Source organism: Emydura macquarii, unplaced genomic scaffold, assembly GCF_026122565.2.
Source record: "Emydura macquarii macquarii isolate MOO-44397 ecotype Brisbane River unplaced genomic scaffold, CSIRO-AGI_Emac_v2 contig_3517, whole genome shotgun sequence".
Taxonomy (NCBI): domain Eukaryota; kingdom Metazoa; phylum Chordata; order Testudines; family Chelidae; genus Emydura; species Emydura macquarii.
The window spans coordinates 414,422-442,369 of record NW_027133654.1 but is presented as its reverse complement, the minus strand read 5'-3'; the positions used below and the strand labels follow the sequence as shown (position 1 = coordinate 442,369).

General features: G+C 38.7%; 1 protein-coding gene across 1 annotated transcript; it reads right to left on the bottom strand.

Annotated features, from left to right (window-relative positions):
- OPN3 (opsin 3) lies at positions 1 to 27,948 on the bottom strand. Its single transcript, XM_067535780.1, has 4 exons — positions 27,577 to 27,948; positions 8,609 to 8,928; positions 6,943 to 7,194; positions 1 to 2,692 (listed from the first exon to the last, which is right to left on the bottom strand). The coding sequence occupies exons 1-4, from the start codon at positions 27,929 to 27,931 to the stop codon at positions 2,429 to 2,431; spliced, it is 1,191 nt and encodes a 396-aa protein (XP_067391881.1). The 5' UTR covers positions 27,932 to 27,948; the 3' UTR covers positions 1 to 2,428.

Below are 27,948 nucleotides of genomic sequence, written 5' to 3'. Positions count from 1 at the left end.
ATGAATAAGATCAATATACAAATCAATTTCAGTACTAGTAGTTCTTTAAAGTGTCCATATGTGTGTTGCTAGTGACAATTTACAGGATTACAACTAAAATTAATTACTTCGGACCAGTTATGAAAATTTGTCTTTTGTAGATACTCACTTGCTTGGCTAAAGAAACTAAAGTAACCAATTTCTAGTAAATTTCACTATTTGATTTTCATTTACTATTTTATCATTCTGGGTTATATATGGTGATGTTCATAACATCATATATTGTTTTGGGGTTGCAAATACTGGAGGGGAACATTTTAAAATCTTAGTAGTTTGTTTATTTTTAAGTTCATGGTAATTCTTTCACATGAACTAGGGGGTTAAATTCCATGACAGTATCTCTCTGAAGGAGGTTGATTGTATGTGAGTTCTTTATAAAATAAATTAGTACCTTTCTGTGCAGTTTCAACAGGGCAAAAAGCAAAATGGTTACTTCCAAAAGCTGAAATACTATTGTTTTGTCAGTTTCTAAGAAACTCTACATTTGTCCAGTAGGTGGTGCGAAGAGCCATTTTCTTCTCAAAGAGAAAATACTTGACCATAATTTTAATATACTATAAATAAAGTAAATTTAATCTCTCATAAAAGGCTCAAGATACATAAAATGCTAAAATATGAAACATAAACATTCTGTTAAGGGGTGGTATTTTATATGGATTTCCAGTGCATTTCTTTCTCTTTGGTAAAAACAAATGCGCATGGGTATTGATCATTGATGGAAAAAAGGGTCCTGGAGAGGGAAACTGATAACCCACATTAAGGACATGTATCTGAATTCATGAAACAGCTCAACTCTATACTTATGGCGCACACACACACAAAAAAGTAGACGAGCGTTTTACCTGTGTCCGTTCCCAGATGAAATAATGCTTTTGTGTGTGTGTGTGTTAAAACATTGCATACAGAGTCAAATTACCAGTGCACATGATTTAGAAATGTGAGTGTACAAGGTATTTGATGCCACTGCATCCCTTCATAGAGGCAAGAAAAAAATCTCAATCTAATGCCTGGGGGTTCAAGGACTGCTTAAAATTAGTACCAACTGTTATTAGATTCTTCAAAGGGAGGCGACTAGGTCAGTCACTTTAATATGAATTGATTTCAGTCAGTATCTCCAAGTATCAGACCCTTGCTGAGAACTTTTGTTTCCAGTCCCTATTGATCTCTTTGAGAGCTTAATTCTTTCAGGCCAGATCAACTCTTGTTAGTGCAGACAGGTGTCCAGCCTGGTCCCCTTACCCACTGGCTGCTTTTCCTCCAGTTTCTATCAGAGTGGAGAAGCTGCAAGTTATACTCAGAGCTCCATATTGCCCTATTGGTAGCAAGGGCTGAAGGGGTGGACTAGCACCCATCTGGGATTGTTCCTAGGTCTGCTTCTCCACTCCATTACACATCAGTGAAATTCCATTGATTTATGTGCAGTTCACTGGTGTAAAACAAGGGTAGTGGAGAGAAGAGTCAAGTCCTATGTGTTGATTCTAGCCCTCCATACATAGGAATTACTTGCCCACTGCTGAATTGCAGCTACCTCTGCAGTGGAGTACTGCAACTATTTTGTGTTGGCAATAATTCCCATGACTTTTTATGAAGTAACATCTGTACCTATTCTGCTGAGTGAATTTTAAGAAGGAAAAGTTATTCACATTTGAAATTTAAGCAGAAGCAGCTGGGTTGACACCTGCTGCTACTCAGAAAAGTATCACAGCAGATTTAGTGGTCAAAAAGCAGTCAGGACTTCTGTTCCATGTAATGATAAATGTGTGTAGTTTTGTTTTCAGTCCCTACTGATCTATGTTTTTCTCTCTGTTTCTTGTTTGTTTGGGTTTTTTATTTTAACTAATGCAGGGTGTAGTGGTGTGTAAAATTTCTGATACTTTCCTTTTTTCATCTCTTCATCACTGCCTCTATTCACTTCATTTTGATTTCCCCAGAGCACCTCAGTGTGTTCAGGGCACCTAATGAGTAGCAACAAAACAGCAACCGGACAACTTGCACTAAGCAAAGGGGCAACTTTCCACTGGCTTCATACTGTGTCTGTCTGTAGAGGTGGCAATTTGGAAAGTCACCTTTGTTTGTCAAGATCAGATTCTGGTTAGCAAACCTGAGGCCTACTTCAGAAACTGCCTTGATTTCCCTGGTACAGGGAATACTGACTCATCATGTGTTTTAAAAAATCGGAGTCCAGTACTATGTGGGGTACAAATGCAAAGATTTCTATACTGTTACCACAATTAAACTGGTTACAGAGCTTCACCCACTGAATTGTTTCAATATTTCACAGCTGAAGGACAATGTTTTCTTCATTGCACGATCATCAAAGAAGTCTTCAGACCAAACAGTTTCATTGGCTAAAGTGCATTCAGGTTCTAACACCTGGTGTAGCTTAGCCCTATAGTGGCTTTACTTGGATTACATTTACTTTTGTGCCATTATGTTTGCTACTGTTGTCTATTTGCTGGGTGTCATCACTGGTGATGATAAAAATGATTGAGGAAGAGCTAAAAGTCACTTTCTTCTTTGGCCTGTCCCCCACTTTCTGGGACATAACTATTGGTTTTATTGGCTTTTCACTGCCTAAAACTGGTCGTTCTTTCATAGTCCTCTGGAATCTTAACAGGCGAAAGCACAAGAGCTGCAGAAGGCATCGTCGAAACTGCAAAGAGGAAAAATTAGATTCAAATTACATGTTTCAAAGCTCTCACTTCATACAATGCATCCAGTGATGACAAGCATATCAAATGATTCTCAGTGAACTGTTATATCAGTTTCTGTAGTTGCCAACTGGTTTTGAATGATCAGGAGTCGTGTAATTAACTCACTGGCTTATTACTGGGTACCTTTCCTCCTTATGCACCCCACTCACTCAAATGAGCTGGAGAGGACCATCTAGTCAGTAGAGGTTACAGTTACCCAGTTCAATATGTTGCCAGTAGAAGGCTCTGTAATCCCTAGGGAACAGGAAAAGAAGTAACATCAGAGGGAACTGGGCGCTAGAGGCTTTATTGCCAACCCCGGGCATTAAAAAATCATGAGTCAGGCCCAAGAAACTCATGTGGCTTGGCTTAAAAATCGTGAGATTTTAAAAAGTTACATTTTGGGTTTTTTGTTTGCCTTCTTGTGTTTTGAGCTTTTAGAATAAACTCTGGTCATGTTTTCCAGCTTTTCTTGGTAACCACAAGGGCTAGAAATGTGCTAATTCTTTTTAAATGAAAGCAGAGATTTTCCCAACTTCAGGAAAAGTTGATGCTTGAAGAAGCAGTGCTTGTCTCTGAGCTCTTTTGTACAGTGTACACTACCACTCCGCTGGAGGGGAGGTGGTGTACCACACCACTCCCAGAACCACTCTGTGATGGGGTTGGTTACTGTATGTGTTTCTTTAGAACAGTTCTAATACAAAAAAATCTCATGAACTCAATATTGCCAACTTCAAATATTCAAAAATCATCAGTCAGGCACCCTCCAAAAAACATGAGATTGGCTTACTCATTGTTTGGAGCCTCTAGAGTTCATAATTTTAAGATTTTTCTCTGCAACCAACAGGGTTAGAAAATTCCCTGTTTAAAAAATAAAATCTGAATTTCTCCTGTGAGCACGACTCTAGAAAACTGTAACTTTAAAAAACACCAAATTTTATGGACTTGCAATAACATCCCAAGGATGGGTAACAGTGCAATGGAAAGGAAAAATATTAAATGTTTCTCTCCATTAACGGATCTAGATCTGGAATGTGATCTGTACTTGGTGTGTCATTTAAACCACAATCATTTATGATTTACAAATATATAGTGCAAGATACTCAGTGGCTGATTATATAGAATTTTAAGGATTCCAAAGGTAGAACTGTGTTAAATGTGGCAAGTATGGTTTTACTTTCACCATAAAAACACATGCGCAGTACTTCCAAATCTGCACAAACCTGAAAAACTCAAAGTGAACTTGATCCCTGAGAGAACTCACCAGTTGAAGACAAAACAAATTAATTTGGTAACTTTTTTACATCCCCTTCCAGCCTTCCCGGGAATCCTGGTTGAGCATTCCCACAAAAACCACACTCTGAAAAAGCCCCAGCACTCCCTCTTTGTTGCCTCTTGGTGGCCTATCCCTCAGCATTTTTAGGGGGCTATCCCATGTGATAATTTCCCCATCTTTGTGCCTCTGGGAAATAGTGCCTAGTAGGCACTTCCAGCTTCCAATTATTCTTAGGGCTTTGCTGATAGACCTTAGAGACCCAGAACCAGCCACAACTGGCCACGCTAGAACACCAGCAGGTCTCCAATGGAAACGTGTCTGTGTTTTGGCAAAAGTTTGGTTTAATCTGCAATAGATTCTACCAAACGTTTTGGGCTAGCAAATTGGCATTTTCCCAATGAAACTTAGTTAAGTTTTGTCAGAAAACTTCTGACCAGCTTTAGGCATTATGTCTGGGATGAATTAGGCCCAAGTAGGGTATCAGATCGTACAAAATCTCATCTGGTTGATGGGTCCCCACGAGCTTTTGGGGTTTGTGGTTACTATTGTATTGGGAATCAGTTTGTGATCTGGGGACTGAGTCAGAGTGACTGCATCAAAATCATTCCATTCAAATGTTCTTTATGTATGTGACTGTAAAGTCCAAGTGGGAGATCCTGGTAAACTCCATCTCTAAGAGGCAACCAAAAGTCAGGGAAGACCTTTCAGAAAACATTCACGTTTCTCTTTTCTTTGTCACATTATGCTTCTTTGTGTATGAGAAGCCCCGTATAGAGAACTCGGTTCTGTTGAAACTCTGCTTTAAGGTAAAATAGGAAGCTCCAGTTTGTTTAGCTGGGCTGCAATGTGCATGCTATTTCCAAATTATGCTTTGCTTCATAGTGATGCCATTTTCATGGTGTTTATCTTTATTATGATTTTTCACAGAGAGGCCTAGCTTCCTTTTAGGTGTCTTTATAAATATGTAGATCTGTAAATCTCCATTCCCCTTTGTTCTGTAAAAGTTCGTTCAGGCCTGGTCTACAGTGCCAGCGAAATTTGGTGGCAGTCGATGGGAGTTACGCAAGCTACGCAGAATAGCTTGCGTAACTCACGTCGATTTTGTAAGTTCTGTTTAGTGCGCCATCCCTGCTGCGCTACACTTTTTAGGGAACTGGTTTTATTAAATCGACTTCCGGATTGATTGAGTATGTCTTCACGGCTACTCAATCAAACTGGAAAAATCTATCTGACGGCGGCAATAGCCTCAGATAAATTGGCTACTGCCACTAGAGAAGTAACCTACTGGTCAGAAGGAAGACAAGGAACAACACCTATAAAATTAAATCTCAATTTTCTCATACAAAGCAAATGTTTCCTGTTTTAATCTGTTGTTTCAATTAGCTCTAAAATGCAATTCACTTCTATTCACAAATTATTCTGGTTTAGTGAACATTAGAGCTGGTCAAAAATTTTCTGACTATGCATCCTTCTTGCTTTGGAAAAATGCCAAACTGGCAAAACAAATGTTCCACAAGAACGTGTCAATTTTGACCAAATTTTTATTTTGAAAATAATTGAAAATGGAACACTTAAAAAATGTCAAAACATTCTGTTTCAACATTTTCAGAACAGAATGTTTTATTTTTTTCATTTTGAAATTACTTTATTTTTTAAAAAATAAAATGTAATATTTCTAAATTAAAGACTGAAGTCAAATGAAATGTGGCAAGTTTTGGTTTTTTTTTTTTTTTAAATTGTTTTATTAGGCTGAAGCAATTTTTCTTTGCCCCAATTTGTGATGAAACAAAATTTTAAAATCTTGAATTTTTGTAACCAATTTTTTTTTCTAGTCAGCTCTAGTGAACATCTTTATCTTAATATATTAATGAAGTTACCTTTTTGTTACAAGATGACTTTTTTCCCCCATGTATAAGTGTTAACTTGGGAGAGCTGTCACATCAGTAATTTGTGTAAAAGTTTCTATAGTCAAATAGATCTAGATTATAGTAGTATGTGGTTTACGTGGGGGTGTTTGTTTTTGTGGGTTTTTTTGCTTTGAAAAACATCCAAACCTCTTGGATTTCATTGCAGAAGCATTCTACTGAAGTCTTATTTAAACTCATAGTAAAATCCAGACACTGTGGTCTGGGGACACTGGACTAAGGCTCAGAAAATTTGGATTTTATTCTTGGTTCTGCCACTGGCTTCCTAGGTGTCCTTGGACAAATCACACATCTCTCTGTTTCTCCATTTGTAAAGTGGGGATAATGATCCTGACCTCCTTTGTAAAGTGCTTTGATACTTACTAATGAAAAGCCCTATACAATTTAGGGATTGTTATTTCTCTAATCCAATGAAGGGAGTATCACACACCCTAACCTGAGCACTGCACTGGCCTGTTAAACTGTAACAGTAAAGCAAAGGATGCTAAAATCCTAGATTGCTATAATAATTCTAAATTAAAGATGGATGCAGGAGGCTCTGCTCTAGTTCTGGGATGCTTCTGATCTAGGTTGAACTTCATTTGAATAACCAAAGCTATGAGTGCAATTAAGGTGCAATTCAGATATATTTCCAGTCTGATCCATCTCTGCTTTAAAGGATATACTGGGCAAACACTTTCAAATTTGCCACCTAAAATGTGGATATGTATTTCTATATTTGGGATGGAAGCAGCAGCAAATGATGGAGGAATAGAGGAACTGGTGTTTGCCCTGTTTGCCAATATTGCCATGGGAAGGATGTGATGTGTTAATTCCATATTTGTGTGCTCAAATGGGTATTTGTACACCTCAATGCCAATTTCTGACCCCTTTGCTAATTAGAGTGATTAACTGCCCTTAATTTAAGTGTTCAAGTTTGTAAACTGGGGTCCATGTCTAATATAATCCTCACAGCTGTGCCATATGCTTCCTTTGACTGTTCAAGTAAATACATTTGTGATTAACCTACCTTTCTGCTCATGAAGATATAGATGACTGGATTATATGCAGTGCTTGATTTGGCAAAGAAAGATGGGATGACAGCCACTGTTGGAGTTACAAGGTTGCCATAGCCAGAAGCTACTAAAAGGGAGACCACTGCATAAGGCATCCAACAGATAAGGAACGTGGAGATCATTAAAAAACACATTTTAGCCACTTTCTTTTCATATCTTAGGAGTTTGATCACTTGAATAGTCTGAAAATCTTCAACACGGCGAAGCTGCAGAGGAGGAAAGGGAAAATGCTGAAAACAAATTCAATGAATAGTTTTAATTTTTTAAAGAGTAACTAATTCTCAATTCCCTAGCCTACAGTTTTTAGGAGCAGAGACTACTAATCCCATTTCAAGACTCTTTAGTTCTTTTGCAATTGAACAGTGTGTTTCCTGCTCATTTATGATGTGTAGTAAATAAAGTGCAGATATAGTTTGAGGAGATACAGAAAAATGAACATGAATGACAATCAATGACATCAGATTATTTTTTCTTCATTCAAAGTGAAGTATTTTAGAAAATTAACATGCACCCATCCATTAACATAGAAAGTTTCTAGTCTCTGTCTGATGTTCTTTTCCTCAAATTTTGTATGAATATGGTGGTGCTGAAAGAATAATCTGGGAAATGTATTTCTTCTATTAATATAAACTATGTAGAGCATGAGAATTGCCAGTACAAAATTCTCCATGCTGCCCCGCCAATTGATTTATAATTCAGACATGGTGGGACCGCTTCCTGAGTGGAGAGGATATTCATTCTCCATGCCAGTTCATCTCTCAGCATCAGATTTTCAGATGAGTAACTTTCAGATAAGAAGTACCTACACACACTCTTATTCTCTCTAATTATTATCAGTTATCGTTGTTTGATATAGATGCTGGTCCACTGTAAACTGGACTGAGAATACCAAACTCAAACAATAAGAATTTATAATTACTACAGATCTGGACTGACTTGGAACTGGTGACCTAGAGGTAGAATATTATCTTAACAAACCTCCCTTATAGTAGAATAAGAGTTTTGGTTATTGCATCAAAAGACTGATGGTTCACAAAATAAAAGAGATGCACTGGATACAAAACCAATGCATTCCTACCCAATGTCTCTAGTACTATGTACAATAAGTCCTCAAAGGGAAATGTCTGTTGTTCCAATCAATGCTAGTATTAATATTTTATGTTATGGGTTTATCAAATTTTTATTGTAGGTTTCTTTTTAGAGTCTCATGAGACTTTTTTCCTGCTCCCTTTCATGAAAAGCAGAATCTCATTTTGAATGCTATTAGAAAAAGTACCTACAGATAAAAGTCATTCTGCTAAGATACACTCCCCTCCTATGTCAGAGGTATCAAGGGAAAAATGAGGCACGTTAATGGAAAGTTAAGATAATATGTGAAATAAGGAGCACTTTAGTGTAGGCTGAAATTGTCAAGGTTGCCTAAGGGATTTGGATGCCAAAGTCCCATTTAAAAAATGGAATTCAGGCATGAAAATCCTATCCTTTATGTACATTAACTTTGCTGTAGAATATTTTATCAATACAACCCTGGGGACTATGTACATATCTAGGGACCAATTACTCATTTACTTTTTCATTGAAATTATTCATTGCATGTGTTGCTTACTGTTTTCAACTCACCATTCGTATTGTATATAGAATATGGCCATAGCAATAGGCCATGATCCCAACAGGTGCCACTAGGCAACCAAGAAAGAAAAAGAGCACAAAAGAGGCATCACTGGGGTCTTTTGACCTCCAATCCACTGAACAACCGAGTCCATGTATCTCCAGTGTGTATCTGTTCCAGCCTAGGAGGGGTGCTCCAGTCCAAGCTAATGAGTACAGCCAGATGTAGGTGATGGCCTTCCAGGACCAAGAGAAATCAATTACTTTTGCATGAACAACTCGAATGTAGCGCTCGTAGGCAAGAACAGTGAGGGTCATGATGGAAACAATTCCTGTAAGGAGAAATAAAGGAAAGAAAGCTAATTGTGATCAATAAGTAGAGAGATATGAACATATTGTAATCTCACTACTAGTCTGTCAGTTTACCACCTCTAATCAGACACTGAAAAACTACACTGACACGTTTAAGCATGTTGAGTAGCAGCACCTCACTCCACAAATAGTTCCACTGATTTCAAAGGGACTACTCAAAGCGAATAAGGGTGATATGCAACTTTTGTGCACCGCAGCCTATGGATGGGGTATGGAAGAGAAAGAAGGGTCCAGATTAATCTATATAGTCCTAAATACAGCTTGGTTAAGCGGGAGTTAATGTGGCAGGTACATTTAAGGGTAAAACCACTTTAAAAGAATGCTGTCATTTACTACAACACCACCACCTATTCAGAGTGAAGACTAACTTTAAAAGCGGGTCTACATCTTAAAGTTCTGACATGCACAGTAAATCTCCCAAACAACATGACTGGTAGAATTCCAGCTTTGACAGCTGAACTGTCCCAGAAATTGCAGTGGGGAGCTTCAATACCATATTTTTCTTTTGAATTGCTGGTACATTTTTTCCCCTTCAAGCCCACGCTTCTAATGAATACAGCATGACAGGAGCCTTAGATTAAGGTCAGTACTGAACAGTACATCCTACCAGCAATTTTGTTGTGACTCACTCACATCAATGGGAGTTTTGCCTGAATTAGGACTGTAGGATTTGGTTCTGTATGAGTCGTGGAAATTAATGATTGCTGTCTATTTTGTTCACATAGTGCAATCTTCAGTCAGCCGAAACCCTGTGCACCCACTGTTGATCTAGCAAGTGTCTCTCTTCTCTTAACCATCAAAGCCTAAACACAAACATACTTATTTCATAGCACTCCATGACTGGATGCAAATCTCTCTAATAGAATTTGCATCTGTCCTTTCTAATCGGAAAAATACTGCCCTTTTTTTTTTTTTTCAGCTCAGGCCCATCCGTATTTGAAAGTAGGGCTTATCTGCATGGCGAATTAGAGCACCACAAGCCAGGATGTGAATCTACAGTACGCTAGCTTGCTGCACACTAATTCACTGCAGCACATCTAGTGTGCTACAGCAGGGTCCACGTGACTCGTTATGCACTGTAGATTCACATTCTAGCTTGTGGTGCTCTAATTTGCCATCACCCAAGCCTTAACATTCTTACTAAAAGTGGCATTTGAGAATGACAGCAGCCTGTGGCTGGCTAGGTGGGTGGTATTTAGTGAAATGTAAATGCTTGCTGCAATTAATGTTCAGTAAATATCTGGCAATAGACATGCATGGGACAGGAAATGCAGGTCACTGGCAGTATGTGCGGGCTGTAGGAGTGAGGGTGCATATTCTAGTAATCTTATCTTTGTATGCAAGTCTTCTCTGGAGATAAGGGGTATCCTAAGGAAAGAAGATATTTAAAGAGGCCTTTGGGATCAAAGGAACTATTTATGTAAATAACTCAGGAGAAGGTCGATGTTTAAAAAGCAAATTATATATTTGGGGTAACACACAATATTAGTGTTATGTCAAAAAGGGACCTTAATGAGTGGTGTCAACACTGATTGCACATTTATGGTGAAGGATGGCTTGTGAGAACTGGAATGCTTGCTGTCTGCCTGATGGGGATGGTTCTTATAACAGGGCAGCCCATAATGACAGGACGCTCACAAAGGTCTGAGATTTTATATTGGAGAAAGTAATTTGAATGCTGGTTGTGTTCAGGGGAATGTAGTTCAGGGGTCAGGTGGTCCTTTTTGTCTTTGTTATGTCTGCAATGGGTTACGTTAACCATGATTTAAAGAACTTTCTGTGTGTTCAAATGACAAGAGCCACCTTTGTCAGTTTGCATCACATCTGAGTAAATGGGGTTTTTGTGAATAATCAGCTTCTGACTCTTAGATGAGGGATTATCAGTAAACTACTCTATGTAAAAGAATAACTTGAACAGCTAGACAGCCTCGCCCTTAGAATTCAGACACACCTGGAAGGAACAAAAACAGAAGTTTGCTCTAGTGGTGACCTCTAGGATGTAAGTTTTCATGATCTCTTGTGAATAAATTCATAAGGAGCATCTTAAAATGGGTTGTGTTGTTTTATCATACTTTTTTTCCCCCTTTAAACTTTCAGTAAAGATGACCTCTTAAGAAAACCTTCTTTGTTTCTTCAGTGTGAGATTCTAACCTTTTATTATTGATGATGGCTATTTAGTTGAGAAGCAACAATTTAAAAAAAAAATGTTTAGGGCATCAGCCAGTCAGAAGGCCAAAGTACAAAGAAATTGTGAGCCAGCTTCCATCCTGCTAGGCTAATAGAACTTAAATGTTTAATACCTAGAAGAGAAACTGCAGCCATAAACATAACACAAAGTAGTACATAAATTGTATTTCAAATATGATTAGAACTTGTAAACAGAAATGTTTAATATTATGCTTGTGCAATTTTGGACATATTTGGTAGATCTAACTCAAGTCAAACTAGAGAAAATTAGAAGTGTATGAAGTCCTAATGTAGCATTCTGTAAACTGGTACAGGCTGAAAACCTGCTTTTCTGTATGTTGTGTAGAAAGACTGAGGTGTAACACTTTTGTGGCTCAGTTCAACACCCCCTGCTCAACAAAACCTTCTCTGCTGTTGTTCCTTTTATACACCCCACAAGACTAATTTATCAACATCAGCTAATTCAAATTAATCAACTGGGAGAGTGAAAAAGATCGATCGCAATTTAAAGATTACTAAACCAGAATGGCACTCACTTTGCCCTGCTGCAAGGTGCAGGGCAGTGTGGAATAATCTGGTCTCCCATGTGTAGCTTGACCCTGGTGCTCCGCACCCCTATTTCTGTGAAGTCTGGCATTTAGTCTTGACAAGGATGGAGACGTCGCCATCAAAACAAATAAAAATGATGGATCAATTGTGTTCTTTAAGTGCCTTCCCCAGAAAACGTTGAAACACCTGCTGCAACTTTCTGCATTTTAGATTAAGTAATTCTAGAAGAAGCTTTGGGTAACGTTTTCAAAGTGCCCTAAGTGACTGAGGAATAGAGCGGGGCAACAGAAATTTGGCAAATAATACATTTGCTGAAAATGCATTTTTTTCAGAGCACTGAAACTATTTGGGTCAAATCTGGCAAACAGTTTTGGCTCAAACAAACAAACAAAAAAATGCTTCAAATCAACATTTGCACAAAGAACCAGTTTGATGCTTCATTTTGAATCAACAATTGGTTTTGGAATGAAATGTTGTTTTGAATTGCCATTCAAAAAGTTTTGTGTGACCTGAGCAAAATGTTTTCGGTTTTCATTTTGATGAGGAAAAAAACAAAAGGCCAGCTTCAGTTCAAATGAACCAAATATTTTTGGTTCAGCCACTGAACAAAAAAATCATTTATTCGTTCAGCTCCACTTCAAACCCTAAGTCCCATTTTAAAAAATTAGGCACTTAGAAGCCTTAGACAGCTAGGTCATTTAGGTGTTTTCGAAAATGTTACTTCTTATTATTGGCCTGAACTGTGCTTGTCTGTGACAATCTTCAAAATGCATCAACTTGACTTTGAAATGTGAAAGTGGAGACATACAGTAAGGTGCCCGATCTAATCAATCATTCCACATACAGACATCTAATGAGATGTCTCTCCTAGGCAAATCAAATTTCACTTGACACATGCCAGTGTGTTTTCCAGTCTATGGCTCAACCATAGACTTCAGGTCAAAGTGGCTATTTTACATGGAAAATTGAAACAAGAACTAGAGTCCATGAGAGCAAAGTGACTTTTCATTGTAACATGTTCCATCATCTGTCTCTCTCAACATGGCAATAGACAACATTCTCCTAGAAACATAAACACACAGAACATAGAAAGATCTTAACTATTTAAAGTACACCATATTGTTTCTTTTAAATGTGAGTAACTCCCTTTTAGAAGGAAAAAATAATAGAGACCTTAGCCTCAGAGGGAAATGTCAGCTGTATATAGCATTGTTTTTCCAGTACTGCCACTCTCAGACCATCAGGCTTTTATGGTTAGCTCCAGCTGACTGAGGGTATTTTCTCACAGGAGCAGGAGGTGTAATTTCCAGCTCAGGTATGTCTACCTGAGCTAGCTCTGATCAACCTAGTATGCTAAAAAGAGCAGTCTACCTGTGGCTGCATAGCTGGTGGGATGGGCTGCATAGGTGACAGGACACGTTAGCCATTCTGAGTACACTCCAATCTGAAACCATGAGTACTTATTCAAAGAAGCTAGCCTGTTCCATCACCTACATAGCTGTGGCTCTACGGCTATTTTAGGAATGCTAGGGTGATCAAAGCTATTGTGGATATGTCTACTCAAGCCAGAATTACCGCTCCATTGTAGACATATTCTGAATGGCATTTTTCTGCTCATTGTTTAGTGGAGACTAAAAGGAAATATGTAACTTGTAGACAATGGATGAAATCTTGGCCTCATTAAAGTCTATGGGAGTTTTGCTGCTGACATGGAGAGGGAACAGGGTTTTACCCAAGTACTAGTTTGTGGTGTGTATGACACCTTGGAAAAGATTATACTGCTGAAATTTGTACAGCGTTGGGAGATGATCAACCATGAGGCAGCTATGTTTCTCCTTGCTGTTACTTGAAATTTGGTGGTTAGAAACAGGACTTTTTTTTTAGACATAATCCATTTGATATCAAATGTATTCAGTGACCAAGATAGTCAAATATAACACAGGAGGACACAAGTAAAGAATAATTGTTAACTTTGCTTACTTACAACTTAGTAATAACCTAATTTCTTCAAATATACCTATTTCTAGAGGTTTTAGTGAGTTTTAACTCTACGGAGAGTTTGAAGGGTTAGTAAGAAGTCATTGATTTGGGAGGCCCGCCCCAAAATTTACTCCAGTAGAAGTTTGCTTGAAGACCCTACTTTTAATTAATTCCTGAATTTATTAACAGATTTATTTAAGGATCTTTAGAAAAGTCAATCTTAAATCAAAGATCACTTGCTGTACATTCTTCATACAAAGCAAAAAGAGTGAAGACCTGCTTTAAATGCATATGGAAAGCAACTTTAACTGTGGAGGCATTATCAGCATATCCAGAATGTACATCTGTTGTCAGAGTTACTTTCTGGATAACTCAGAACCCAGTGTGTATATTTATCAGCTTACCTTTGAAGCCTGATTCGTTGAATTGAAGTAAGTTTACATATATATCCTTTTGATCTGGAAAATGTAGTTAACTGAAGTGAAAAAGTGGTTTCAAATATGCAGTTAAAAATGAAAGCACATGTAACTTTCTCCATGTTGCATTCATCTTTACCATTACATTGTCAGTAAATTTAGTGCTTGCTTTTTTCATTTAGTTTACAGATTACAGCCAAATTCTTTCCTGATGTATCATCAATGGAGTTACTGAATTAATTTGTTTATATTTCATTGTGCAAAGAGTTTATAGGCCTAATCCTGCGATTGTTACTCAGGCAAATCTCATACTGAAGTCAATGGGAGTCTTGTCTGTGTAAGGATGTTGCCCATAACTCTGACTTTTAACTTACCTAAATATTTAGAATGCTTTCACTGTCAAGATTCTCCTTTTTATACTGGGTTTCAGCTCAGTTTCTTTCAGTTGTCCTTTTTATCTTCAGTGCATTGTATTTTTCGAACATTCTCAGTAGACAGAGGATAGCTTAATTTCCATTTTAAGAAGTCTCCATAGCCAATACACATTCCTGTGTCTCTGCCAAATACTAAAGCTAAATCCTTGCATCATCAGGATTGATGGAGCGAAGGATAGATCACAGGTAAGAGGCTTACATGAAGGATTATGCTTCCAGCAACATAAAAAATGTTAATTTGCTGGATTCATCTGTTCTTCAGAGGAACTTGTACCAGCTGAATTTCACCTCCCCATTGGGGCAAATTTATCTGATATAAAATGCTGAACTAGATGGATCATATGATGACAGCAAATGGGACTTGATGGAACATCCACCCAAGGAGTTAAAAGTTTTCTGCCTTTTTGTCATGATACTTCTGGAAAAACCAGCGAGGGAAACAGATCCATGATCACCCTGATGTTCGAAGAGAACACAAATCAGCATCAGATCATAGTTTCATTTAGGATGACATCTATATCTTCAGGTTAGAGAATAATGAAGAGTTTATTGTGTCTGGAAGCTGGAACAAGGCATCTATGCAGCACCACATCTTACCCAACTATGAATAGCTGAATTCTGCTATCAGCCTCCTATTAGTCAAGCACTAGCCATGTCTGAGCATTAGTAATCTAGAATTCTTTCTTCTTCTTCCAACCATATTTGCACAGACAGATCTAAGCTAAACAAAGAAGATTTAGTTTTGTTTCTCTACCTGACTCTCAAATAGTGGTCCACATTGTCAAACCCTACAAAGCACCCAACTCTGCTATACTAAACAGATGAAAGGGGTTAGCAATTCCTGATCCAGTGGGGTTTTCTGTTCATGTCCTGAAGCATGAGGATTGATGTCCCTTGTAATTTTGTTTCAGCTAGTGAAATTCCAAATGCTATTCTTATTCATACAAATGTTCTCATGTACTGAAATGTACTAAGCTAATAGCCTCAGTATACTGTAGGAGTGAGTTCTTCAGGCTAAATGTGTTCTCTTGAAAAAATTTAGTCTAATGACCCCCCCCCCCCCAGTTTATATGCATAGTTGTGTGTGTTAGTTATTTAGATGTATGCTGGCTATTCAGCCTATTTTTCAGAGTAACATGATCCTAACGGTGCCAAACACCAGGTGCATTCATTTTTCACAGATCCTACTCCCTGTGAGATAATTTAGGGTGGGTGGTCTCTTTGAAATGACAGATATAGTACAGAATCATTCCACACTTAAAATGCATTTAGTATTATTCCAATGTGTATTGCGTCTGCCTCAATGCCACATTTCCCCTGTAGTGCTGAATTAGCAGTTAGTACATCATCTCCTTTAAGCAGTGGGAGCTGTTAGTAGTAAAATGCCAATTGGTACTGGAAGGGGGGCAGGGAGGGAAGAATCCTACTCGAAGAATTACTAAAACTAAATTTAAAAAGTGACATTTTTGTGAAGGGGAGAAGATCCCTCAATTTGTTAATGATTCTATTCAATTCTGTATTCAGGGCTCTCCCTGTGGTGTTCCCCTAGTTCAGCATGCTTAACTAGAAAATTGCCAAAACTGCATTATGCAAGTATGTTTCCTGTGTTTCTTTTCCCTTTCCTGCTGCCTGTGAAGATATTCCTCATGTTCCACACTTTTTTCTGAGGCAGAAAAAATGGGTAACAGCAAGAAGTATTGTTATTGGTTTACTGGTTACTGGTCTGATAAAAACTCAAGCTGGAAGGCAAATCTGGGTGCAGTAAGGACCCCAAATTCACTGATGTTCCATAGGTGTTTTCTTTTGTTGTTGGTAGAAATCAGAGGGAGCACATCAGTCTTACACTGATCAAGCTGAAGGCGTAAAAGTATATATGTAATGATACATCAGACCTAGTTCCCTAGGATTCAGACATCTATATCACTACTTCTAAATGTTACCCATGGTCAGTGCCTGATCCATTGGTCTGTGTCTGACTTGCAAAGGATGCGGGTTTATTACAGCCCTAGTAAGGCAGCCTTAGCCTAAGCAATAGTAGATCATGCTTTTAGCTGTGGAAATCCCTCATACACTCCCTGGTGCATAGACCAAGATAGAGGCTCTTATATACATTTAATTCATTTTTTTACAGTCATATGTAACATTGGCCACAACTTTAAAATTTTTTGGCCATACACAGTGTTATGCTGTGATCCCATCAGATCTACCAATCTTCAGGCTGGACCTGTAGAGATATCTGAAATTGTATTTTTTATTTTGAAGGAAAATTTTTAAAAGAAAACAGTATTTATTTCATGCCAAATTTTCAATTAAAAAACCCCAAACTTTTCAATTAAAAGATTGTGTCATTCCAAAAACATTTTGATTTTTTTTGTTGTTTCTCCCCTCTCTTCCTCTCACTTTTAATTCCCCACCTTTGTTCCAGTGGGAAAGAAGGGGCTGGAGGAGGAATAAAACCTACTGTTGTTCTCGTACCTTTTTCCCACAGAAAAAATGTGTGAGAAGAAGTTTAAAAAACCCAAAACCACTAAACAAGCAGAGTCCCAGGTTATCCCCACTTGTCCCTAATTGCCCCAGTGTTTCTGCTGCAATATCTTGCCTCCACTCGCTCCTCGGTATAGCCAGAGATGCTGCAGCCACCCTCTGGCTCATGAGTATGGTAGCACGTATCCTAACTTTCCTCACCAATATGCTCTGATTCTGGCCAGGTCTGTTGGCTGGTGAGCGACTCCCCCCCCTTGAGTTTGAGCTAGACTGAGGCCTTGAGCACAAGGACTGGGATTTTTCCGGTCCCTGGGCAGGTGCCTAAAGACCTGGAGCAATGCTCCTTGTACTGCCCACACCACAGATCATAGACCCATGCAGTGCAGTCTCACATTCTGAAAAGGCATAGCAGTGGCAGTTCTGACCTGGAGGCACCAGGCCTGCTTCTAGCACAGTGCTCTAGGAAATGGCACTGGGTTTTTGCGACATACCACCAATGCAATTTGGTGGCTAACACATCTAACCTGAAACTTTTTTTTTTTAAATTAATCTATGTATGTGAAAGACGCCATCAGTTTTTCCTTAGGAAATTCAGTCTTGTGGAGCTAAGCACAGCATAAAACTGAATTTTAAATAGATTTGTTATTCCTGAAGCAGTGCAAATGAGGTGATTTTTATTCTGAATTAGTTTGCCTATTTTTACAGTATGAAATATGAACTGATTAGAAAGATAACTATACACTGAATGGATGGCTCTGATTAATGTTATTGTATGTGTATTATCCCAGAGAACAGGAAACTGACATACGCTAGGAAAAAAGTATGTAATACTTTCAGTTATGGAACATCAGTAACTTTGACTATTTGTGATACTAAACTCTTCAAAAGGATTTCCAGTTTTTATTTGATACAAATTGTTATTCTCAAAGCTATTTGCTTGCTGAAATCTATGAATTTATTTTATTTAAGATTAAGGCTCAAGCTTCAAATGACACACACACACACACTCTCTCTCTCTCTCTCTCTCTCTCTCTATATTTATTTAAAATTTTCAGAAAAAAGTCTGACAGACATGTTGGCTTCTCCTTGCTTCACCTCAGAGGATTCTTTTCTCTCTTTAAGTGCCTACTGGAAATGCTCCACAGACTTCCATGGTTTAGGAATCACAGGACTAATTTTAGCACTGGTTTAAACCAGGACAATTACTTGACTTGAATGAAATTATGCCCAATTAAACTCTGTGGTGGTCAAATGCAGCATTGATTTGCAAAGCAAAATGTCTCCATGACTGGGCTGCAGAATACAATTTCTAAATGTTCATTCCCTCCTCAATATCCCCAGAACTAGCAATGTCTGTAAATGAGTTTCTGACAGGAAAATCAGTTCCTGAAAAGTTAAAATTTCCCTAGAAAAAGTTTGATTTTACTTTAAAAAAAAATAAATAAATAAATAAAAAAAAAATTGGATTTTTTTTTCCATCAGGAAAACTTTACATTTTATTTTGGGTTGGTTTGATCTGTGTTGAAACATTTTGGTTTGTTCAATTGAACTGAAATATTTTGAGTCAGTTTGGCATTAACTTGCATCTGCCAATAGTGTCATGGTAGCTCATGAGCACTGTAGTTTGAGTGCCTCATGCACCCAGTCTTATGAGCAGGCCCTTTGGCTGGGCTATTCTCCCCCGACACACTCCAGTCTCCCACCTGACTGATAGATCTGATGCACTGTGGACATGTAGTTCAGTTAGTGAGCCCAGCCCATAGAGGAGAACAATGGGAGAGGCACCAGAACTACAACTCCCATGAGGCACTATGTGTACCATAGACAGATACAGTATTATATTAAACTGACTCAAAACAAAACTTTTCAGTTAAATACAACAGAACTTAACATTTTAATGTGGGAACATTTAAACATTTCACTTATATTAGAAATGTAAAAATGAAATGGTTCAATGTTTCCAAATCAATATTTTTCAGAACATTTTGTTCTACAAAAAAAAATTTGATATTTTGACTTTTCATCCCACATTGGGACATTTCCCATGAGACGGAAATTCTGATTTTTTGTCTAGCTTTACCCAGAACCTGAACCCCTGCTTCCCACTCTTCATTCCTTCATGCATCCTAGCTCGTGCGTCTGCCTGGTGAAATGTGTCAGAGTCGGATCTCTGAAGACTGACTATCTCTACAGAACAGCTACAACATTGCATGCTTCTCTTATGTTGCCCAGCCAATATGTCTCAAATCTGACCTGATAGAACCAACACTTTACTCAGATGGTACATCATTCTGCTTATCCTTTCACTCCTTGACATGTGTTCTGACACAACTGACTTATTGCGAAATATGATGATGAATTTTGTGTCCTACACATCTAGAGACAGAGCCTCAACCCATCTAAAAGGCCAACCAGTCATCAAATGGTAGCAACCTCTGGTCAATGACATGAAACAACAACATGCTAATAAAATGCCTTCCATCCCACTGGCAATCCCTAACTCAGATGGTTTAATTTAGCAAACAAATATATGTCGTCAGAACATTACTTTGTGATACCAGCAATACATTGCTGAGGATTTTCAGCAACATTTAGTATTAAGTCAATATCTTTAGTCAAAACTAAACAGGTTGAAATCCTTCTTTTCAAGAAATATTAGACTTTACATCTATTTTTTGTAGTGGCCATTGTAAAAATTGTAGAATAAATAATCCACTCTTCACTCCTGTGAGCAATTAATTTGCTTCAGACAAAACTCCCTAAGAGTTTAAGGAGCATATTTCTCAAGTTCTTTGCTGCCTGCAAGAAAGGGCAGATCCCTGAAGCTGTTTGGCAGATGGCATTAGTTTCAGTAGGAATAAAACTGTGAATGCAACATATGGTGACAGTATGAGAGAAGTTAATGGAGGGCAATATGCTCTCAAACAGAGTAGGGAGGGGCTTCTAATTGAATAGCAGGTGAATCTATAAGTCAGATAGGCTTTTTCCAGCCTCTGATCAGCTGAGAAAAAAGTTGAACCTGGCTTTCAGATGAATCTCTGGCAGTTTATTCCATCTTCCAACATTTAAAGGAAAAACTCGGCCAGTATTAACTAAAAAAACAGGGGATGGGGGGACAAAATTCCTTGTGAATTTGGTACAAGCACATTTGAAGCTTTTCAGGTTTTGAGTAAAGTGAATTTCACCCTTAGCACTGAGCTATTCCTTGCATTGTTCTCCAAGACATTCACTGGGAGATAAGAGGCTATAAAATAGCTGGCAAAACTTCATAGTTTTTCTCCTCATGCTAGTGGAGGACAGCATAAAGCCCTCAATCGTAAGATTTGCTTGGCAGTTCACCTTTAATAAACTGGTCTGTTTAGAACAGAATTTAATTTTCAAGGATTGTCATTTGTACATGTTGCAGCTCAGGAATTCAGTTATCTGTGAAGCTAATGAGTCATAATTTAGCTATTGCATATACTATGATTTTTTTACCAGTGTAGGAAGAATATTTTCAGTCAAATGGATATTAAGAGCTGGAAGCTTAAATATGTTCCATTATATATCTTTACAAGAAAAATATCATGCTGTGAGAAAAGACATGGCTCTCTAGCCATAATTAAAGAGTACCGCTCCCTCTGATGACGCAAACTTTCCAAAATCACTTAGGTATGATACAGTGAAACCTGTGCAAGATAAAACCCTCGCCTCAAAAATATAATTTTTCTCTACCTTTCTAAACACCATCTCTGTATACAATCAATTCATCGTTCTTTTGAGAACTTGCTTAAGACAAGTTTCAATGTATTTGCAAACGTTTATGGGAATAGTATTTTTGACAAAGTGAAATAACCCTCATTAGTGTTAGCTGAAGTTGCATATGTAGCAAAAGGACAATATGCTCCTTGGAGCTAGTCAGGCATTTTTCTGAAACTTCAGGAAATATTGTTATGGGTACAGGACTAATCCTATGCCTGATGGTAAACCCTGATCCTACTTCACGTGTTGGGATTCAAAACACCCAGATTTGCAGCTGCATATCTGGTTGCAAGTGGACCTGAAAGGCTGGGGCAGGATGCGCATTTTCCCTGCATGTGCCAAGTTCTGCACCAGTCACTACCAGCATGACAAGCTAACAGACACATATCTAAGGGTTTAATTCTCTGATTCTATGGCCCTTAGGCAAAACTGCTTTGGTTAATGGGAACTGAGTCTGTTACAAAGGTTTGTTTGTGTTTAGCTATCAGGTATCCTCTCTAGCACTTATATAGATGGATAGATAAATGTATGCTAAACAGGAAATCTTCCAGATACAAGAGCCATATTGCTGAATCTGATTAAACGTAATTCAGATACCTCTGCCAGCTGCAGTCAAATTGGTACCCATCAGTTGGGAGGAGGGGAAAGAGGTTCAAATTATCACAGGCAGAAGGGCTCACTAGGACAAGTACAGAGCCTCCTACAAAGCCATCAGAAAGGAGACCTCCTATAGCTTGAAATAGACCTATTAACTGGAGTACCTACCTCTTCCCATCATGTTAGAGCCCCTATGGCTCCACACTTAAGATTTAATGGATTAGATGGGGGCTATGAGGTGGGAGAGCTAATGCAATAGTCATTTAAAAACTGGACACTTACTAGTAGTAATTAAAATTACCATGTTATTTCCCACCCTAAATATATAGGGAATCCTGCAGATGGTGGTACAATAATGGTGTAAACATCAACAATTTTCATGGTCCCCACTGTGAATACATACACAGGTAAATTATATCTGACCTCAGATTCTGATCAGAAATAAAAATCAGGATTATTATTCATGGAACAAGGACAAAGTTAGTCTTACATTCCAGATTATTTCAGACTTTGGGAGTCTATCATGCGGAGTACTTTGTCTGACCTTGACCATTCCTTTCTTTTCCAAATCAACCACCATCCTTTCTGGTTCCAAAGATAATAGCAGACCAAGAGTCTAGATAGGGTGAACAGCAGGTGCTGGGCAAACTATTACTGCCTGGGGAATAGCCACTGCTATACTGGGTTGTCAGCTAATGAACCAAAATTAATGCAAAAATAGGGTACTGCAGGAAATACATAAGAAATAGCTTTGTATATCCTTGAATAGGATTAGACCCTGAGTCAGTCAACTTCCACTGGAGTTGAGTTCCAAGCCCTGTCGCTTTTCCCCTTACTAAAAAACATTAGAATGTGAAGTTTGCTGACGGAGTCTAAATTTTAGAGCTAAGGCACCTGCAATCAGTCACAATAGTTGGCCAAAAGAGAGGCATTTTCAAACAGGAATTCTTAAAAGTGCACTGCTCCAAAATCCCTACATAAGTACAGTATCCTTATTTTTGTGAAATAACCTCTCCGAAATTACATGGTAAACCAGAGTACCCAATACAAAATGCAGATGCTATCTCAATGTCTTTTTAGTACATGCCAGGAAAATCATGTAATACTGATATGCTCTAGTTGAACACAAAAGTACTTTGATATCTACCTTGAAAGTATAACTAATAGCAGTCTTGTAAAAATAAAATTTGCTGTTTAAAATAAGGCTGAAAACCCAACTCTGTATGGACAAGATTTTCAAAATGACTAGTGATTTTGGATGTCCATCCTTAAAAGGATCTGGTTTTCAGAAACTGTCATGAACCCACCATCAGAAAATCAGATCCACATTAAACTTTCTTAAAATGACACAAACTGGCATCCAAAATTCACCCGTCATCTTTAATCTTAGCCTATATCACTACAAACATGATGTGTGAATAAGAAATAAATTCAGAATATAACTCTGCTGTGTAAGATTGTCTCTACCCTAGAATGTGGGCCTTTCAGCTGTGGACAGTTCAAGTTTATGTGAGGAAATCTGTGAGCACAAAAGTTGAAGATGAGAAAAGAGGAGAGGATTTACTGACTGACTACCAAATTCAGTTCTTAGTAGAAAGCCACAGAGCAAGCATAGAATGGGCTGATGTTCTCCGGTCTGCTTGGCTAATACACCACAATCCCAAATGCTTAACTCTGGTATCCTATTTGCAGGTCAGCCCTGAATAAAAGATTGGCAATAGATGAGAACACTAAGTTGTGTGGTGGTTTTGTAATGGTATTAAATTCTCCTAGAGGATATAATGAAATCACCATAGTTGAAACCTGGCCTTTGTAGGTGATAAACTAGTGCAATAAGTCCCTATTCCACCAAGGAGGAATGCCTAAGTCTATCTTTAAGATGTGAGCACAAACAATAGTGACCACAATGAAACATCTTTTGGTCATTCAATGTGAAATGAGTCCAGTTCCCAGTGGACAGGAGTAAACAACACACAAATTAACCTCACAGTTAACACTAACTGGTACTTGTGCAGCCAAGAATTCACTATCTGTGACAACTGTTAGGTCACTGGCATGGCATAGTGAGAGAATGGCATGTGCAAGGCTGCACCTGTTCTATTTACAAAGGACCTTCATTTTCAGAACTGTCAATTTTGTACTTTGAGTACTAAACTCACTTTTTAAAAGATGCAATGGTGGACATGACAAAGTCCAAGTTACGCCTTAAACGTCACTAACATGCAATGTGTGAGTGAAACTCTTTCTATTCAATAATTTTGGTGGTCTGGAATATATAACTTCACCTGTTTTTAAAGTGACAGGTGTATTTGTAAATGTACAGCCTGGCAACTCTGTTCTCTTTTATATGTGTCTAGATTATACACAATCTTCTTTCTACAGGTGTTATTTGGGAACCAAAAAATAATACTATGTTCAAAATTCTGATTAGATGTAATTTAGAGTACCATCAGATTAAAATATTCTAGTTTTATTTATATACATATATAGTTAAATGATTCTGTTCTTATGTGGAAGTTGAACAAAATGTATTAAAGTATCAAAATCTATCAGGCAGTGTAATAGCTGGTGTGTTTGCTTCAGTCTAAGTCAGTTAATTAGTATTACACTGTTGAATCATGTTTAGCTTTTGATCCATTATGACCCCCAGATCTCTTTCTGTAGTACTCTTTCCTAGGGAGTCATTTCCCATTTTGTATGTGTGCAGCTGATTAATCCTTCCTAAATAGAGTACTTTGCATTTGTCCTTATTGCATTTCATCCTATTTACTTCAGACCATTTCTCCAGTTTGTCCAGACCATTTTGAATTTTAATCCTATTATCCAAAGCACTTGCAACCCCTCCCAGCTTGGTATCATCCACAAACTTTATAAGTGTACTCTCTATGCCATTATCTAAATCACTGATGAATATATTGAACAGAACTGGACCCAAAACTGATCCCTGCAGGATCCCACTCAATATGCCCTTCCAACTTGACTGTGAACTACTGATAACTACTCTCTGGTAATGGTTTTCCAACCAGTTATGCATCTACCTTATAGTAGCTCCATCTAGGTTGTATTTAGCTAGTTTTTTATGAGGAGGTCATGTAAAACAGTATCAAAAGTCTTACTAAAGTCAAAATATACCACACCTACTGCCTCCCCCTGTCCACAATACTTGTTACCCTTCAAAGAAAGCAATTAGGTTTGTTTGACATGACTTGTTCTTGACAAATCCATGCTGACTGTTACTTATCACTTTATTATCTTCTAGAACGTTTTCAAACTGATTGCTTAATTACTTGCTCTATTATCTTTCCGAGTACTGAAGTTAAGGTGACAAGTCTATAATTCCCCGTGTTATCCTTATTTCCTTTTTTATAGATTGGCACCATATTTGCCCTTTTCTAGTCCTCTGAATCTCTCCTGTCTTCCACGACTTTTCGAAGATAATCGCTAATGGCTCAGATATGTCTCCTCAGTCAGCTCCTTGAGTATTTTAGGATGTATTTCATTAGGCTCTAGTGACGTGAAGACATCTAACTTGTCTAAGTAATTTTTAACTTGCTCTTTCCTTATTTTAACCTCACGTCCTACCTCATTTTCACTGGTATTCACTATATTAGATGTCCAATCACTACTAACCTTTTTGGTGAAACGGAAACAAAGTCATTTAGCATTTCTGCCATTTCCACATTTTCTGTTATTGTCCCTCCCTCCCCTCTCCATGGGTACCAGGCCTACCCTGTCCTTGGTCTTCCTCTTGCTTCTAATGTTCTACCCTTCTACCATTCCTTAGAATCATGCACTCTACCATTTCGTGATCACTTTCACCCAAGCTGCCTTCCACTTTCAAATTCTCAACCAGTTCCTCCCTATTTGTCAAAATCAAATCTAGAACAGCTTCTCCCCTAGCAGCTTTCTCCAGTTTCCAAAATGAAAAAGTTGTCTCCAATACATTCCAAGAACTTGTTATTTTCCCAACAGATGTCTGGGTAGCTGAATCCCCCATCACCATCAATTCCCTACAGTATATTTTATATTTCTTACAGGTATTTAAAAATACATCAATGGCTGTTCTTTTTACATTTGAAGTAACTGCAATATGTGAGAAAAAGGATAGTAAATTGAATGGCATTTTTAAATTCTTTCTTAAATAAATCTAATGGTAACCTCTCTGGGTGAGTCCACATGCAAAACACACACTGGTAAATACATAGGTTTTTAAGTATCTGAAATAGCTGCCAGATGTAGATAAAATTATGCTAAGAGCGTTCTGCACAACTATCGCTGCAAGCAATGGTGGGCTCATTTTTAAGAGCCCGGGAATGTGCTGCGCACCATACAAAACAAGTAAATAGTTCCTCTACTAGTGAGTTTCCGGTCTAATTGCATCTTGCACCCATATTGTCTGTCCATTGCACGTGCATTTCTTCTGTGTTACTGGCATTAGTGAAATCAGTCATAAGTGATCAGCTAATCCACCACTGAATTGGCTGTCTACTAGAAGTGAACTATGGCTAAAGATAAAATAAAATTATATTGGGAAATTTGGAAATCTTATAAAGGGGTTGCTTATTGGAGGTAGGCTGTAGTGTAGCTACACATCTCTGTATTTCATAAGCCTGTGTCAAAGAATTTCTGATAAGAACTTTAAAGACAGTTATTGGCTTTCTAACTACTTACATTCACTGCTGAAAACAATCATGTATCTTTTTGCAACATTATTAATCACTAAAGAAAAATTCTGTCCTCCTTCCAGCCACCTGCACTGCTAGAATACATCCTCTGTTTTGTCAGACTTCCATAAACTGTCTGTAGAAATTACTTAAAATAAAATATGAAAGATGTTCATCTTTTTAAAAATGTAAATAGTGGTTTGAGAACACTTATCTATCACAGTACAGAAAATCATACTTTACAGTGGTTCAGTAGTTTAGGAATGCTACAAATACCAATAATACTTGAGTTTCTCATGTGGATTAAGTGAACATCCAAGATTAGAGAAGCATCAAAAATTATTCTTTTGTTACTAATGCTATTGTTTTAACAAATTGGACTCTTAAATGCAACAAGGTGATGCTAACATTCCAAAAATAATGACTTAAGGGTACCTGGGTCTTTAGAATTGAGGCTGAGAGTAGGAGAAAAAAAACCATGTTCCATGTTTTGGATAAATTCCCAGACAAAGATCTAGCTGGCTTCTAAATTTCCTAGTATTGTCATGTGGCCCCTGTGATATTCAGATTTCTCTGCTGTCTGTCTGGTCAGAGATGCCTCTAATGTGTCAAAGTTATTTTCCCTTCTCCGTTGGGTTTTGTTTTTCCTTATAAATGAGGAGTGATGACACATAATGTTCAAGTAAGACAAGGACTTTCTTTTAAAATGTGTCTCCGTTTTCAGAACACTTTGGGTGAGGTGGGGGATGTTGAGGCACACTTCTCTGATTCATTTATAGCTTTCCTGGTTAATTTTCAATAGTTTTCTTTCTGATAACAGAAGTTAACATAAAGGGCTATATGCTATGTTAACTACCCTGCACATGCAAATTTCCATGCGGAAGGTCCCAGTCATACAGCTCACTTTTTGTAAATGTTATAATCACAACAAGAAACAAACTTTCTTCTTTCAAGCAGTAGCATCCTATATCCTAAAAGCACAGTGGGCAGAGACTGCAGTTTTTCCTCCATTCTCTTTGCAGGGAACCCATCTTTTCCCCCATGACTTCACACTAAAACTGCTTTTCTGGACATTAATGATACCTGATAAGGAAAAAGAGGTGCTGGGGGAGGGAAAGGGAATGAAGTGGTGGTGGGCAGTTGGTATCAAGAAAAGAAGGTAACTGGGGGGAGATGGTGGTGGAGAGATAAAAAGGGCCAGGGGTTAGTAGTGATGTGGAGAAAATACATTGATGGTGACTTGAGATGGTCCCTGGGTGTGGTTTGGAGACAAGGTGGTGCAGACAGGGGTGGGTGGAGATGGTAGGGTGGAGGTGAGGTAGAGCATGTAGAGGGAGATGGGAAGGGGTCTGAGATGGTGTGATGGAAGGGGACAAGGCGTGGAGATTTGAGCGAGGCAGTGAAATGAGGGAAAAGAGGATTGCACAGTAGGTGGGTGGGTGGCGGTGGGGAATGGAAGGGGAAAGAGAAGATGAGGTGAGCTGGTGGCAAATGGGGTGGGTGGGTGGTAGTGGGGTGAGGCGATGCGGGAGCGTGGGGCGGGGCGCGCCCCTTACCGAAGAGGCTGTTGCTGAACCCGTCCCACACGCAGCCGGCCGCCTCCCAGACCCAGCGGCGGCGGAGGCAGGAGACGAAGGTGAGGGTCCCGCCGCCGAGCGCGGCCAGCAGGTGGCTGAGGCTGATGTTGAGCAGGAAGAGGTGGGTGGGGGTGCGCAGCCGCTGGAAGCGGCAGAACAGCACCAGCACCAGCAGGTTGTTGCACAAGCCCAGGACGCCGATGGTGGCGATGAGCAGCGCCAGGAGCTCGTAGGTGCCGGGGCTGAAGAGGGGCAGGTCCTGCCGCTGCTCCTGCAGCCCCGGGCCGGGCGCTTGGTTGCTGCGCTCACCGCTGCTGCTGTTCCCGGAGTACATGGCTCCGGGCTGGCCGG

Bases quoted from the DNA above. Each gene is read 5' to 3' on its own strand.
- OPN3 (XM_067535780.1), bottom strand. From the start codon at position 27,931: ATGTACTCCGGGAACAGCAGCAGCGGTGAGCGCAGCAACCAAGCGCCC. The intron at 8,929-27,576 runs GTAAGGGGCGCG...TTCTCCTTACAG, and splicing joins GTTCAGCAACAGCCTCTTCG to GAATTGTTTCCATCATGACC. The intron at 2,693-6,942 runs GTAGGTTAATCA...TCCTCTTTGCAG, and splicing joins ATATCTTCATGAGCAGAAAG to TTTCGACGATGCCTTCTGCA.